The sequence below is a fragment of the Loxodonta africana genome, chromosome 24 (genome assembly GCF_030014295.1).
Source record: "Loxodonta africana isolate mLoxAfr1 chromosome 24, mLoxAfr1.hap2, whole genome shotgun sequence".
Taxonomy (NCBI): domain Eukaryota; kingdom Metazoa; phylum Chordata; class Mammalia; order Proboscidea; family Elephantidae; genus Loxodonta; species Loxodonta africana.
In genome coordinates, this window is record NC_087365.1 from 35,204,920 (window position 1) to 35,221,902 (window position 16,983).

At 41.5% G+C, this 16,983-nt stretch overlaps 1 protein-coding gene across 1 annotated transcript in view; it reads left to right on the plus strand.

The window, feature by feature from the left end:
* Positions 1–16,983, plus strand: part of CNBD2 (cyclic nucleotide binding domain containing 2) — a 42,485-nt gene that overhangs the window by 24,463 nt on the left and 1,039 nt on the right. Inside the window, exons 10-11 of the mRNA XM_064276047.1 lie at positions 1,934–2,054; positions 8,369–8,532. Of these exons, the coding sequence (XP_064132117.1) occupies positions 1,934–2,054; positions 8,369–8,532 (285 nt within the window). The remainder of the gene's footprint in view (positions 1–1,933; positions 2,055–8,368; positions 8,533–16,983) is intronic.

Consider the following 16,983-nt stretch of genomic DNA (forward strand, 5'->3'; position numbering starts at 1 on the left):
GCACCATCTAGCTCTTCTGGTCTCAGTCTGATGTAGTCTCTGGCTTAAGTGGCCCTTTCTGTCTCTTGGGCTCGTAATTACCTTGTATCCTTGGTGTTCTTCATTCTCCTTTGATCCAGGTGGGCTGAGACCAATTGATGCATCTTAGATGGCCGCTTGCTAGCGTTTAAGACCCCAGATGCCTCTCTCCAAGGTGGGATTTAGAATGTTTTCTTAAAAGATTTTATTATGCCAATCACTGGCCCCTTTTGACTCTGAGCTTCTTCAGAAAATTCTACTCACCTAAGGGAGGCAGTTATAGCATAGTGGATAAGAGCCTGGGCTTTAGGGTCAGTCCAACCCAGGTTCAAGTCCTGGCGTGGCTACTTATTTTAGCTCTATGTCCTTGGGCAAGGGACTTGACTTCTCTAAGCCTCAGTTTCCTTATCTTTAAATACTAGTCTCTTAAGTTTTGGGGTTGTTGCAAGCTAGCAGTTAAGTGGAATAATGATAATTACTGCTAACATTTTTGGAATACTTCCTCGTGCCTGGTACAGAATTATCTTATTTAACCCTCACAATAACCCTATGAGATAAGTACTATTATTATCATTCCCATTTTTCAAGTGAGAAAACCAAGGTACAGTGAGAGATTAATACTGGCTCAAGGTCACACAGGTAGAAAGTGATAGAGTCGGGATTCAAACCTGAGCAGCCTCTCAGTGCTCAGCTGTGTGCTATCTGGTATGATTGTCATAACTGATATGAAGCAGATGCACATGAAAGGCTGCACTTTTGCCTTTCCTGGAGAGGTTGAGGATCAGGAAGGGACACTCAGTGGGGACTAGTCTAGAGGGAGGTCAGTGTTGAGGCCAGGGCAGCATTACACCTCCTCCATTAAATTTGAAATTAAAATATCATAATGATACTAATAGTGGCATCAGAGTTCCAATCCCCATGGTGCCCGAATGTCCCTTTGCCTGTTGACACTTTCAGGCTGCTTGCCTGCATAATGAGCATCCCATGACTTCTGAGTTGTTTTTTCCCCTGATGGGATATTATTTCCAAGGAATCCAAGGCTTGAAATCCCATTCCCAGTTCTGAGCTGGAGATAGAACAGGCTTGATGCCCAGTGTCTCTGCTGTGACTCAGTAAGGGAGAAGAGACAGGTTAGACCTAGAAGTGAAAAATAAAGGCACTCTTGCACACGTCCTGGTGGGGCAGGAATTAAGGCAAACTTCATATATGTGTTGGGTGAGTCCAGCTATATTCTCAACTGGTAAATAATCCCATCCCCACCTCTAAACCAAATAGCATAGCCTGCCTCTTCCTTCTCCTTGGACAGAGACCAAAGAAAGCACAACAGGATTACCTGTGTAAAATTAACTCCATGAACAAAGTACAGGAAGAAAACCTGTGTTTTTAAAAGTGAATGAATGAATAAACGAATTCCATCTCCTCTCTGCCTTCCTGTCAAGAAGAGCCCCAACTTCTGGTGTGTCCCCAGAGACACAGAACTCACTCTTTTGCAAAATGGTCTGTTCCATTTTCAGACAGTTCTGTTAGAAATCCCTTCTTCATGTGGAGCTTAATTCTGCCAGCCTGGACTTCTCACTCATCAGGTCTGGCTCAGCTGCATGGAATCTGTCAGCCATTTCCTCTTTGTAACAGCCCTTCAGTGTTTAAAGGGGCCATATCTCCTTCCTCCTAAGTCTCCTCCATACTAAACTTCTCTAATTCCTAACACAGTCACTTCCAGGGCTTGATTTTGAGCTTCCTCACCTTCTGAGGAGGTGCAAATTCCCCAAAGAGGGGAGAATTCAGTATGCATTACCTGGAACTAATAAGCCCTTACAGCAAGGTCACAGAATACAAGAGTGGGGGCTGATTATCCAGGGCCTCGTGAGTTGACTGTGTTACAGATGTGTTCCTTTAACAAGCTGTCAAATTTCAGATCCAAGCGTGCTCATTCAATCAAATGTTCTGCAATTGATATCAAGTCTGGTCAGCTTGCCAAAGAGGCTGCAGTGGGCACCTACATGAAGATCCACACTGTGGAGCAAGGAGAAATTGTGGTAAGTGTGCTCCAGGATAGCCTTGTTCATGATACTGTATGAAAAGGCTGGGAGTGTTAAGTAATAGAAGTAAAGGTTTAAAAACACCCCTCTTCTGTATTTGATGATATTAAAGAATATTGTTGATTTCTCCAGATACGATGATGGTATTGTGGTTATGTTTCTAAAAACAGCCCTTATATTTAGGAGCTACCTACTGACATATTTACAGGTGAAATGATGTGACATCTAGGACTTGCTTAAAAATAATCTGGGCCACCACTCCTATTCAACATTGTACTGGATGTCCTAGCTAGTGCAATAAGAATATAAAAGCTTTACAGATTGGGAAGGAAGAAATAAAACTGTCTTTGCTTGCAGATGACTTGTTGTCTATACAGAAAATCCCCCCAAAATTGACCAAAAAACTTCTGGAACTAAGAAGTGATTATAGCAAAGTCTGAGGATACAAGGTTAATTAAATCAGTTGCCTTTGTATAACTAGCAACAAATGGTAGGGTTTGAAATTAAAAACATAATACCATTTATAATAGCACAAAAAAATTGAAACACTTAAGTATAAATCTAACAAAATATGTACAGAATCTATGAAGAGATGTATAAAACTCTAAGAAATCGAAGACCTAAATAAATGGAGAGATGTTCCACGTTCTTGGATTAGAAGACTCAATTTTGTTAAGATGTCAGTTCTTCACAGTTTGGTTTATAGATTGGATGAAATCCCAATCAAAATCGTAGCAAACTATTTTGTGGATATTGACAGACTGATTCTGAAACTCATATGGAAGGATGAATGGATAAACAAAACTGTGTTACATCCATACAATGGAATATTATTGAGCAATAAAAAAGAAATGAGATATCAAGCCACCAAAAGGCATGGAGGAACCTTAAATGAATGTTGCTAAGTGAAAGAAGCCAGTATGGAAAGGCTATACATTATATGATTCCAATATATGATATTCTGGAAAAGGCAAAACTATAAAGACAGTAAAATGATCAGTGGTTGCCAGGGCTTTGGGGTTCAAAGATTGGGATGAACAGGTGAAACATGGGAGATTTTTAGGATTATAAAATTATTCTCTCCACTGTAATGGTCGATATAAGACATTATGCATTTGTCAAAACCTGTAAAACTTTGTAGCACAAAGAGCAAGTCTTAATACATGTGATTTTAAAAAACAAATAAATAAATCATTTAGCATGTTGGGGAATCCCAGGAAGGAATGAAGACTGTGACAAGAGAATCTCACTGTAATACAAATGTCTGAAACAACCTCACTGAAGGGGAAGAGGGGAAAGGATGCTGGCCTATGTAACTTTAAGAATGAGTCTGTGAGATCAAAGGCAAAGGACACGCCACATAAGCATTATACTCTTGTTTGGTACAGTTGTGCGCATAATGCATACACGTTAACCATGCTGATACTATTACACATGTGAACTCGAATGGATCAATTAAGTAAATGGGTGGCAGATGCTGAGAACCAGGTTTCTCACTGTCTGGAGTATGAATTTACAGATGAACAAGGGGAAGAGGCTAGGATGATCCACACGATAATGGATTAGAGTTGGAAACATCAGTATGAACTCATGTTTAGCTTAATACAGATACAGATAGAAACGTTTATGGATATGTATATATATATAAAAAAAATGTATATATACACAGGTTAAAATTTAACATATGTATTTTTTGCTCTGACAGCTTAGAAGTCCTAAAACACATGACATCCCAGAGCAGTGATCACACTTAGTACCCATATCTTGGTTTCTAATACCATTCTCCAATAAAAGAAACCAGGGCTCCTTGGAGAAATGGCTGATTCCAGGACTGGGCAGAAAATATACAAGATGAGCCTGCGTCATTTTGTGTGCCAGAAAGTAAGGAAGTGCTTAGAAAAACAAACAAAAACCAAAACCCTATACTGATGGGGGTATAGCGTAAGGACGAGGAGCCAACTGAAGAAGCTCCCAATGGCCAAAGCTGGAACAAATTTGAGCAACAAAATAAATAAACTAGTATTGGATTATACCCAAAGTATAAAATATCCATGAGCCCATACTGATATAAGCAAATTATTGAATAGATGAATAAATTGGGGAGAAGAGACAAATCTCCCAAGCTGAAGAACTCCAAATAATTTATATAGGTACTCTGCCCTCAAGGAGAAGCATAATTCCCTGTTCCTTGGCTGTGGGCTGCATATAGTGACTTTCTTCCAAAGAATACAGTATGGAAAGGAAGAAATAAAGAATAACTTTACAGTGGAAAAACCTGACAGACACTACCTCAGCCAGGTGTTCAAGGCCAACATCAACAGTCATAAATCGTTTTGATAGTATGTACCCTTGGTATGGTGTCATGAGAATGGCACTTTACCTCTGTGATCTTCCTACCAATGACAATAACACATACATAACCCTAGTCTTATCATGAGAAAACATCAGGCAAATTCCAGTTGAGGGGCATCCTACAAAACACCTGACCAGTACTTCTCAAAGCTGTCAAGGTCATCAAAAACAAGGAAAGTCTGAGTAACTGTCACATCGAAGAGGAGCCTAAGAATACATAAGAACTAAATGCAGTGAAAAAAAAAAAATTTTTTTTTTTTTTCTATCCTGGATGGGATCTTGGAACAGAAAAAGGACATTAGGTAAAAAGTAGCTAATAATGATGTATCACTATTGGTTCATGAATTGTAGCAACGGTATCATACTAATATAAGTTGTGAAATAATAGGGGAAACTGGGTGTGGGGTGTATGTGAACTCTCTGTACTATCTTCTCAATTTTTTTGTAAGTCTGAAACTGTTCTTAAAAAAAAGAAAAAAAAGGTCTATTTAAAGAAATAAATAAATAACCCAGTAGTGGAAGGGGAAGTACGAATGAAACAAGTTTAGCCGTGAGTTGGTAATTATTGAAGCTGGGTGATAGGTGTTAGAACTGAGTGGCAGGGTGAGCAGATGGCACTAGGTAGAGATGGAGTGGGCAGGAGAGTTTTCTATCAAGTAGTAATGGGCCTCCATGTGCCGGGGAAGGGCTGTCCTATCTGAAGCCCTTCATGTGGTCATTCTCCATCTGGGAACCTACTCTTTCACCTGTATCCTTTCCACTGTCCTTAGTTATGGTATCCCCAGGGACCTCCATACTCCCTTCTCACCCAAGTTATGGTCAGTTGTTGATGCACCTGCCCCACTGGACTGTGTGATTTCAGAGGCAGAAAGGTCATCTAGGAGCGCCAGCCACCTAGCATGGCCCTCACTCAGTGTCAATGCAATGCTTTCCAGCTCTTGGGAAGTTCTTTTGTTCAGTAAGACTCTGCCTCCTGCAACTTTTAACTAGCTGCCTTCCTCCCTCCCCGCCCCACCCCCAGAACAAAACAAGAAATCAGCTTCCTTGTCATGTGATGCCGCTTAGATGTTTGAAGAATGCTGTTTTCTCTTCATTCAGCACTTGGGGAGCCAGGCACAGTGCCAATACTCCATTAATTATTTTCTTATTCAGGCAGAACATCCTCTGCTCTCTTAGTCACTCTTCACATGATGTAATTTCCAGCCTTCCTACTGTCCACTTCATTTCAGTTTGTCAAAGTTTCTGTCAAATTAAGGTGCTCTGAACTGAACCCAGGTGTCCGAGGAGCGGCACGTGGCCCCGTCAGTGTAGCCTCCTGCAATGCAAGGTGGAGGAGCTGGGCACTCTGGGCAGAAGTGAGGCATGAAGGGTAGGGAAGAAGATGCTCAGTTTGGTAGACGGTGACAGGAGTGGGAGGCTGTGTGAGACGGAGCAGAAATGACAGCACGGTATTGTAGAGGGCCTGGAATGCCAGAATAGGGAGTTTGGACTTGATTCTCTAGGACCTGGGAAGTCCTGGTAGGCTTTGAATGATGCCTCAGAGCAAGGATGTGCCAGTCTCATTCACTACACAGGGCCCAGCACATAGAAGCCCTTGACAAGTATTTATTGCCATGACTTCTTTGAAGAATATGTCTGTGGATGTCTCCATAATGTGCCTTTGGTAGGACTCTGCTCTCCTTGCTTTAGAGACCCTGGATTCATTTGTAGGAGAATGAATGGTAACACCTATGATTGTATTTACCTATCAGAAGGTAGATCACATTTTCCTCCCCTTGGGAGCTGGGGTGTGAAGCTGGTTCAGCCCTGGAAATAGCAGAAATCAGGGCTAGAGTAGAGAGACCCAAGTTCTGAGCCAGGAGGTGGAGGGGAGCCAGACTTCAGGGAGCAGACAGGCTGAGGCCTCGGAGGTAGTCAAGACTGGGCTCGAGGCAGGCCCTAAAGGGGGACAGGTGTCCAGACCAGAGCCACAGGCAGGGCAGAAAGGAGGTGACAGATGGAGGGTCTTGTTCCCATTTTGCTTCTAATTAGCTAGCTGAGCAGCCTTGGGCAGATCACTTCATCTCTCTGAATCTGTGTCCTCATCTGAAAACGAGGAAATCCACTTGGATGAGCTGTCAACGCTAAGGTTCTCTGACTCTATTTGAGCATTGATTCAGCAGATATTTCTTGAGCATCTACCATGCTCCAAGCATGGCACAAGGTAAACTGACATCATTCCTGCCCTCATGGGCCTTACGATCTAGTCAGGAGACAGACAATAAATGGATAAACTAGCATATACATAGAATGTTACAAATTGCCACTAGAAATGGGATAGAAAGCAGGGTTGGATTTGAGCCTTCTTAAATGGAGTAGAGGAGGTGATATTTAAGCTAAGACCTGAAAGATGAAAAGAACAAGTTATGGAATTATCTGGGTGAAGAGTGTTCCAGACAGAGGAACAGCAAGTTCAAACCTTGAGGCAGGAAGGATCTTGGCATGTTTGTCCTCTAGGACAAGTGGCTGAGCCAGAGTGAACAAGGTTTAGGATGACCGAAGCTGGGCACTGGGGGCTCTGGGGCCACTACTCTCCCTTCTCTCCTTGCCTGAGTCTCAATAACAGAGAGGCTGAAGAGGGAGCACTATATTGGAAGTCCAGCAACAAGGGGTCTAGGCCTGGCTCTACTCCATCTCTGGGTGCTCCATAAAAGGGGCTTAACCTCTCTGTAAAATAAGTGGGTATGCTTTTGGATCTGTATGTCCCTCATAGTTTTAAGAGGTGTGAATCCAAGGCAAGGAGTAGGAGGACCAACATGAGCTGTAGAGGGGAGGGCCAGCGGTTTCCAAAGTCTGTGAGGGATGGAGAAAGAATTGAGGCTCAGTGAAGATACATGCTTGTGAGCAAAGAGCTGCAGAAAAGGATGGGGGCTGTGGACAGACTTGAAAAGGAAGGCGTAGAAAAGGAGTCCCTGGGTGGTACAAATTGTTAATGCACTTGGCTGCTAACCCAAAGGTTGGAGGTTTGAGTCCACCTAGATGTGCCTTGGAAGGAAGTCCTGGTGATTTGCTTCTGAAAAATGAGCCATGAAAACCCTTTGAAGCACAGTTCTTCTCTGACACACACAAGCGGTCGTCATGAGTAGGAACTGACTCTATGGTAATGGTAGAAGAGGAGGACTAGCTGTATGATTTTATTGTAGTTTCTAAGGAAGAGAAAATAGGCTTACATAGCAAAAAGAAGGGTTGAGATTGGACATTGAGGAAAACTTATTTTGGGTTTAATTGTGTCCCCACAAAATTTATGTTGAAGTCCTAACCCCCAGGACCTGTGAATGTGATCTTATTTGGGAATAGGGTCTTTGCATATGTAATCAGTCAAGAGTAGGGTGGGTCCTAACCCAACATGACTGGTGTCTTTATAAAAAAGAGAAGAGATACAGACACAGAGGGAAGACATATGACACTGGAGGCAGAGATTGGAGTTACACTGCCACAAGCCGAGAAAGCCTACCAGGAAACTACCAGAAGCTGGAAGGTACCAGGAAGGATCCTCCCCTAGAATCTTCGCAGAGAGCACGGCCCTGCCAACACCCTGAATTTGGACTTCTAGCTCCAGAACTGCGAGGCAATAAATTTCTATTGTTAAAACCACCCAGTTTGTGGTACTCCATCGCAACAGCCCTAGGAAATGGATACAAGTGTAAATGCCGCTCTCTGGAGGGTGTTTATGTAGGTAAGATTCTTGGAGTAGAGCCTGTCATGTGGAGGTAGGACAGTGAGTGAAGTGCCTTAGGGCTCTTCTGATTGGAAGAGTCAGAGAACTGCCATGTCATGTAGCAAAAGAAGCCCCAGGCTTCTCCTCATGTGGCTTCCTGCGCAGCCCCAGACGGATTCACTTCATTTTTCCCACGTAGAAAACCTGGCAATTGAACTAGATGGTTTCTGAGATCTAATTTTCTGTGACTTTCTTTCTCTAGGGCCTTCACCAGTTCTTCCTCCCCAATATCCAACATGACAAGCGGCCCCTGATCCTGGTGAGCCTGGGAACTGAGGTGATACGGGTGAGGAAAGAAAAATTTGAAAAATTGATTGACAGTGAGACAAGAAAAAAGTTGTCCAAGTTCAGTATCGAATATCCCAGGTTAGTACTGGAAGTGTGCCTAAATCCTATCAGATCAAAAGAACAAATTTTCACCTATTATTTAGTAAAATAAGAAAAAATGATAATACCTAATGCTGACAAGGGTGAACTGAAACCGGCGGTTGTTGGTACACTATAAATGGCTAAACGCTTTTTTTTTTGGTGGGAGGAGAGGGACTAAAACCTTTTGATAATAATTTTAGTATTATGTTTCAAGGGCCGTAAAACTGTCCCTACCCTTTAAGGCAGTGATCTACTTTCTGCGAGTTTATGTAGCCAAAATATGGGGGAAATCTCTCTGCATTAAGATGTTTGTAGCAGCCATATTCTTAATAGAGAGAAAAATAAACAAACAACCCACATGTGCCATACTAAGGGAATATTATAGAAAACTGTGGTACTGTCCCTTGATAGACTGTAGCTTTCCTTTAAAAATCAAAAGTTTAATTGCTCTATAGCCACAGCATAAAAAGGACAATACAATGATACATGGAAAGGGCTGGGTCTGTAATTGTATACATACTATGACTGTGACATTGTAAAACACATGAGAAAAACAGAAAAAAGGAAAAATGGTAATACTTCTGGTATTGCCAAACTTGTAATAGTCATTATCTCTGGAAGGTGGGATTAAAGAGGACTTTCTTATTATATGTTATATAGTCCTCTTATGTTTAATTGTTTTTGCAATGAGCATGCATTGCTTTTGTAATGAGAAAAAAAAAAACACTCTTTAAAAGTTGTGTCAGTAGTGACATTCTGAGTTTTTTTTTTCTTTTCTCCTCTAAATTTTTAGTAAGGATGACTTTGATCATTTTAAAAGATAAATATCTACTTTGAAGGATTCAAATGCTTTTTTCTTTTGCTTTTTCATAGTTTCCAAAATTTCCAGTGTGAATGTTACTACTTTTATAATGAAAAATAACTTTATTTTTTAATGTAAAAATTAATTTATTACACAAACCAGTAATTTCAAAACTGTTTTGATCTCACACTATTCTTAAAAGGTGTTTCAGCATGTACCCCTTTTGAGTATATGTGTATAAATGTATATATGTAGTATAAATAGTATATATGTCAATTAATTAATTTTTATTTATTATATCCATATATTGCTGTACTAATATATCATTTGGAGCCCTGGCAGCACATAAGAGCTTGACTGCTAACCAAGAGGTCGGCAGTTCGAATCCACCAGCTGCTCCTTGGAAATCCTATGGGGGCAGCTTTACTCTGTCCTATAGGGTTGCTATGAGTTGGAATCAACGTGACAGCAGCAGGTTAATATATATATTATAAAACATACAAAATAGTTTTGTTTTTTTTTTAATGAAGCAAAGATAAATATAAATGAAGCCCTCCTAGTTTCTTCCCACACCCAGTGGATATTATACAGCCCCTGGTGACATGTCTCCCACCCCCAGTTTGGGTGTTAAACTCCTGCTTACAACTTTTCAGTGGCATCTTGTGGCTTATGAATAAAGTCTAAGTTCATTGCCACATAAAAGGCCCTTCATGGTCTGGCTCCCACTGACCCCCCCTGCAATACTTCCTGCCACCTCTAACCCATGTAGATTGCTTCCTGAACCCTGCACATACCTTGCCTCTGTCAATACTGGCACTTCTGCCTGGAATGTCATTCCTCCAATCCTGCCCCCTTTTCTTCTGGTTAGCTCCTAGTCATTCTTTAAGATTCATCTCCTCCAGAAATCCCTTCCCTTTCTGATCCTGGATTGGATAAGTACCCCTTTTCTGTACAGTCATAATACTCTATACAGGTCTGTTGTTGACCATTTGTTCTTGTTAGTGGTCATCAAAGTGGCTCCGACTTATGGTGACCTTATGTATAATAGAACAAAACATTGCCCAGTCCTGCATCATCTTCATGATTGTTGGTGTGTTTGAGTCCATTGTTATGGCTGTTGTGTCAATCCATCTCAGTGAAGGTTACCCTCATTTTTGCTGACTACCAAACATGACATCCTTGTCTAGTGATTAGTCTTTCCTAATGTGAGGAAGACTCATTAATAACCTGAGAAATGCAGATGACACAACCTTGCTTATTGAAAGTGAAGAGGACTTGAAGCACTTACTAATGAAGATCAAAGACCACAGCCTTCAGTATGGATTACACCCCAACATAAAGAAAACAAAAGTCCTCACAGATGGACCAATAAGCAACATCATGATAAATGGAGAAAAGATTGAAGTTGTCAAGGGTTTCATTTTACTTGGATCCACAATGAACACCCATGCAAGCAGCAGTCAAGAAATCAAAAGATGCATTGCATTGGGCAAATCTGCTACAAAAGACCGCTTTAAAGTGTTGAAAAGCAAAGATGTCACCTTGAAGACTAAGGTGCATCTGACCTAAGCCATGGTGTTTTCAGTCACCTTATATGCATGTGAAAGCTGGATGAACAAGGAAGACTGAAGAAGAATTGATGCCTTTGAATTGTGGTGTTGGGGAAGAATATTGAATATACCATGGACTGCCAAAAGAACGAACAAATCTGTTTCAGAAGAAGTACAACCAGAATGCTCCTTAGACGCAAGGATAGCGAGACTTCCATCTCACATACTTTGGACATGTTATCAGGAGGGATCAGTCCCTGGAGAAGGACATCATGCTTCATAAAGTAGAGGGTCATCGAAAAAGAGGAAGGCCCTTAACAAGATGGATTGACACAGTGGCTGCAACAATAGGCTTAAGCATAACAACGATTGTGAGGATGGTGCAGGACCGGGCAGCGTTTCCTTCTGTTGTACAAAGGGTCACTATGAGTCGAAACCGACTCGATGGCACTTAATAACAACATGTCCAAAGTAAGTGAGCCAAAGCCTTGCCGTCCTTGCTTCTAAGGAACATTCTAGTTGTATTTCTTACCACATTGTTTTATAGGTATTTTTCTGCATCTCCTTTGCCACACTTGATTAATTGCTTCATGAAGGCGGGGATTATGCTTTATGTGCCTTCGTTCCTAGCATCTTGTGCAGTGCCTGTCACATGGTAGTTGCCCAGTAAATTTTGAATTAATGAATGAATGATGGGGCATACTCATTGTAGAAAACTGGAAAATGCTGGACAGAAAAAAGCTTACAAACAAAATCATTTGCAATCTTTTAACAATCCCAGTTAGCATTTTAAATCCTTTTTAGTGTTTTTTTCTGTTTATGGATATGTACCAGACATGCATGTATCATTCATGCATATATAGCTTTCATAATGGAGATCATACTGATTATACAGTTTTGTATCTTTCCTTCTTTTTTTACTTGTGGTGATATTGTGATCAGATATGGTTCTGCCAGCTGGTATAGGAAGCAAGTGATTCCAGTGGTAGAGAAAGATGAAATGTAATGGCAAGCAGATCTGCAGATTATTGCAGCCATGTCCAATAAGCACATAAAAGAATTCGATGTGAGATCTGTGACTTTGGACAAGTCATTTCTCTGGGCTTCAGACCCCAATATGTAAAACAAAGAAATCAGACTAAAGAAGTGTGTCTTAGGCTGGGTTCTCTAGAGAAGCCAAACCAGTAAAGTGTATAAATATATATATAGAGAGAGATTTATATCAAGGAAATGGATCACTTGGTTATAGAGGCTGCAATGTCCCAAGTCCATGGGTCAGGACAGAGGCTTCTCCTGATTCATGTAGCAGCAGAGGATTGACAAATCCTAAGATCAGCAGGCAAGACCACAGGTAAGCTGCTAGCTCAAGTTCCAAGAACAGGAGGTCAGACGAACAGGAATCAGCTGCAGGATCCAGAGTGAGCAAAAGCCCACAAGCCTTCCCAGAATGTCCACTTATATTCGACGCAGGCCATATGCCCATGGAAGCTCCCTTTCAACTGATTGGCTACTCATAGCAGATCTCATTATGGAGGTGATCACATTATATTGAATCTCATCATACTACTGCCAGACTACATCATAACTGCCAAACCACTGAGAATCATGGCCCAGCCTAGTTGACGTGCAACCTTAACCATCACACAGTGTTTCCCAAAGTATGGAATATATTCTACGGAAGGTTTACCAGATGATTTTAGGTGGTACGAAATTCACATTTTTAGTTTCAGCAGTTATATATTTATTCTAGAGTGAATTAGAAAAGCAACATGACTGACTAGCTAACTAAATCCATGGTTTGACAGATCTTGTTACTGAGGACAAAGCTGAAGTATTTATGTAAAAGAAACTGAATAAATTTAAGGAAAAATCATTAGTAGATGAAACAGCTAATGAGATGTGGATATGGCCAAAATTGGGACAGTTTTGTGGGCAAAGTTGAGAAGCACTGGGAGTTCCTTCTAGTTCAAAGATGCCACAGTTCTGATTCCTGAGCACTACCAATACAGAAAATGGTGGCGTAGTGGTTAAGAGCTACGGCTGCTAACCGAAAGGTTGACGGTTCAAACCTACCAGGCACTCCTTGGAAACCCTACAGGGCAGTTCTCCTCTGTCCTTTAGGGTCACTATGAATTGGAATCAACTGGACAGCAATAGATTTTTTATTCAAAAAAGAAATTAAGGAGCCTTACTCCTTGCATAATGTCTGGCACATGGTGGGTTTCAGTTAATGTTTGTTGAATTGGAATTCAGAAAAGGTTGACATAGATTTGAGGGTGGCAGATGTTTGGGCACTTGGCATCTCTACTGCCCAGTCAGCACTTTGCTGCAATCATATATAATGCTGACGGATGGAATTCTGTCGTATTCATTAATTGTTGGACTCATGGTTTTTCTAGACTGCTAATGCAGGCAGAAAACATATTCATCGTCTAACTCAAATCCCTCATGTTTTAGATGTGGACCCTGAGGTCCAGAAAAGGAGCGATGACATCCCAAAATCACACAGTGAGGGGCAGACACTATCATGGGCTAGATGACCTAAAAACTCAACCCCTACAAAGCACAGAGAATGCCATATAAAATATAATGAACAGCTGAGTTCACAAGAAACTAAGGGAACTCCCCAATGACCAATCATGAAGAGGACCCTAAAAACCAGAACACAAAGCGTGATCTGATGTTTGTATTGCTTGGGGCCAGGGTTGGGGGTGGGGGGTGGGGGAGATGGTGGAGTGGGCCGGGGGGCAGGGAGGCTTAATGAGCATCATGAACTCAAGTTTTAAATCCTGCAGGGACAGATGAAATTTCAGCTCAAGTAAGGAATGGTGTTGGAACTGAAATCTCTGCATGAAGCTGGGCCTCTAGAAGCACTATTAAAAAGTGAAAAAGTAGACTAGAAATCAATATGGACATCAGCATCAGGAGGTAGCCTGGCATCTTGTCCATCTTAACATGGATTCTGGGTCCAAAAAAATAAATTATCCCCTAACAATTTGAAATCACATGCTTGCTCGCTCCTAGGTTTTGATGACTCCCTTAGCCTTTTTGAACCCCAGTTTCCATGTTTGTGAAATAGGGTGGCTTTAAAGATTAAATGAGCTAACAGTGTAAAGTGCTTGGCACATGGTAAGTGCTGAGTCAGAGTTAGATATTGTTATTTATTATGTAAGAAATTCGGAGTTAATGGAACTCTTTAAGTGGAAATGATCCAGTGGCGTGCTGATAAATGTCCTCCAGGAGGTGGGAGGTAACCCCAATTTATAGCGCTTGCCTATTTCTATGGTGTAAATATTCCCACCATGGCCAGTTTCAGGCTACCAACCTGATGCTATGGAACATGGAGTTGAGAAGAGATGTATATAATCAGCTCCTGTGAGTCGGTAAGAACTGGCTTCTGCATACCACTGAGACTAGCAGACAGGGGCAGATGAACCAGTAAGCAAGGTGTACACGTGTCTCAGTTATCTAGTGCTGCTGTAACAGAAATACCACAAGTGGATGGCTTTAACAAAGAGAAATTTATTTCCTCACAGTAAAGTAGACTGAAAGTCCAAATTCAAGGCATCAACTCCGGAAGGTCCTTGTCCTCTATCTTTCCCTGGTCGAGAAGCTTCTCAGGTGCAGGGACCCCGGCTCCAAAGGACACGCTCTGCTCCACAGTGCTGCTTTTTTAGTGGTATGAGGTCCCCAACTCTCTGCTTGCTTGCCTTTTATCTCTTGAAAGATAAAATATGGTACAGGCAACACCCCAGGGAAACTCCCTTTATATTGTATTGGATCAAGGAGGTGACCTGAGTAAGGGTAGTGTTACAATCCCGCCCTAATCCTCTCAACATAAAATTACAGTCACAAAATGGAGGACAACCACAGAACACTGGGAATCATGGCCCAACCAAGTTAATACATACATTTTGGGGGGGACATAACTCAATCCATGATAGCATGTGCTTACTTGTGTTTACTTCTAATCTGTATGGAACAATTTCACATGGGATTCTACTACTGGTAGAGAAAAACAGGTGAAATTGTTCACTACAGATCAGGATGTAAGCACAAGTAAGCCCATGCTACCTTGCTTATTGGGTAATCCATCCCTGCTAACAGGACTAGCTTGTGGTCCATTCTGACCTCTGGATTTTTTCCTAAGTTGATCTCTGTGGATCAATGTTGGCTTTGTCCTGGTCAATACCCACTAACCAGAAGAATGTTCTGACTTGTTAGAGATTTATTAAACTTGCCTTTTTAGGTAAGAGAGTTTAACACCCCTTTCCCCTACTGCAGTCTCAGAAGGAAATAAGCCAATGTGTGCTGAGCCCATTCCACTCTACCTCCATCTTCCCCCATCCTCACATGCTGTTAGGGAAGAGGATGGGATACAGCCCCAGTGCCATGACAAACCCTTGCCCTGGCCATAGACTGTTGCTTACATCTGTCCTATTAGGACAGTGCCTGGCGACCTAAACTTACCCCTCTGATTCTTTCCAAGGTGGGAGAGATGGAGGCCTATACAACTGAACTATGATCCAGGAAGAGCCATTAATACTAATAATGAAATGTCAACAATAACAAAGTATGTTTTAAAAGTTGACATAGTACCAACCTTTCAGTTGTTAGCTGCCTTTGAGTCAACACCAATTCATGGCGACCCTATGTACAACAGAATGAAATGTTGTCCAGTCCTGTGTCATCCTATAATTGCCAGCGTGTTTGAGTCTATCATTGTGGCTATTGCACCAGTCCAGCTCACTAAGGGTCATCTGTGCCTTCATTCGCCCTCTTCTTCACCAGACATGATGTCCTCCTCTAGCAATTGATTCCTCCTGATGGTGTGTCCCAAGCAAATGAATCGGATAATATTCTATTATGATCCATAAGGTTTGCACTGGCTAATTTTCAGAATAGATCACCAGGTCTTTCTTCCTGGTCTGTTTTAGTCTGGAAGCTCTTTTGAAACCTGTCCACCACAGGTGACCCTGCTGGTATTTGAAATACCAGTGACATAGCTTCTATCATCATAGCAACAGAAAAGCCATCATAGTGTGACAAACTGACAGATGCGTAGTGGAAGCCCTACAGGTAAGTGTTATGATGGAAGCCTGTATACAAAGTCTGAGGTAGCCTTAAGGAGGAAATGGCCCTGTGAGATCCTAGAAAAGGATTCTCAGAAATTTAATATATAAGCTAGTTCATAAGGGACAATTGGGATTTGTCTGGTCAGGATTCCCAAACACTGTACCCAGGCTGGTGGCAGCTAATTCTGGGTGCCCTTAGGGACCATGTCTGTATTGTTCACACTGTCTTCTTGCTCAAGGTATATGGCAGGTGCCAGTAAGTCTTCACTGAATGAGAGAATGAATGAACCATTGGAATACTTAAAAAAATTAAATTGTAGGGCCTCATGCCCAGATTTTGACTCAGTAAGCCTGGGAGGAATCCTGGAATCTCTGTGTTTAGCCAGGACCCGGGTGATTTCTGATGTGTATCACCTGGGACTCTTGTTAAAGTGCAGATTCTGATTCAGTAAGTCTGGCTTGGGCCTGAGATGCCGCAATGGTAACAAGCTCCCAAGTGGTGGGTAGCAAGGCTGTAGGGTGGCTTTGTCCACTAAAAATATAATACCACATATGTGATTTTTTTAATACTGCTTTATTGAGATATAATTCACCTGTTTAAAGTATACAATTCAATGGTTTTTAGTATATTCAGAGTTGTGCAGCCATCACCACAATCAATTTTAGAATATTTTCACCACCCCAAAAAGAAACCCTGTACCCTTTAGCTGACACTTTCGTTTCCCCCCCAAGTTTCCCCTTTCAGCCCTAGGCAACCATCAATTTTCTTTCTGTCTGTATAGATTTTCCTGTTCTGGACACTGCATATAAATGGGATAATATAGTATGTGATCTTTTGTGACTGACTTCTTAGCATAATATTTTGAAGGTTCATGCATGTTGTGGCATATATCAATATTCCATTTTTTATTGCCAAATAGTATTCTGTATGTATTTATGTACCACATTTTATGTATCCATTCATCAGCTGATGTGTATTTGGCTTCTTTCCATTTTGGGACTATTATAAATAATGCTGCTA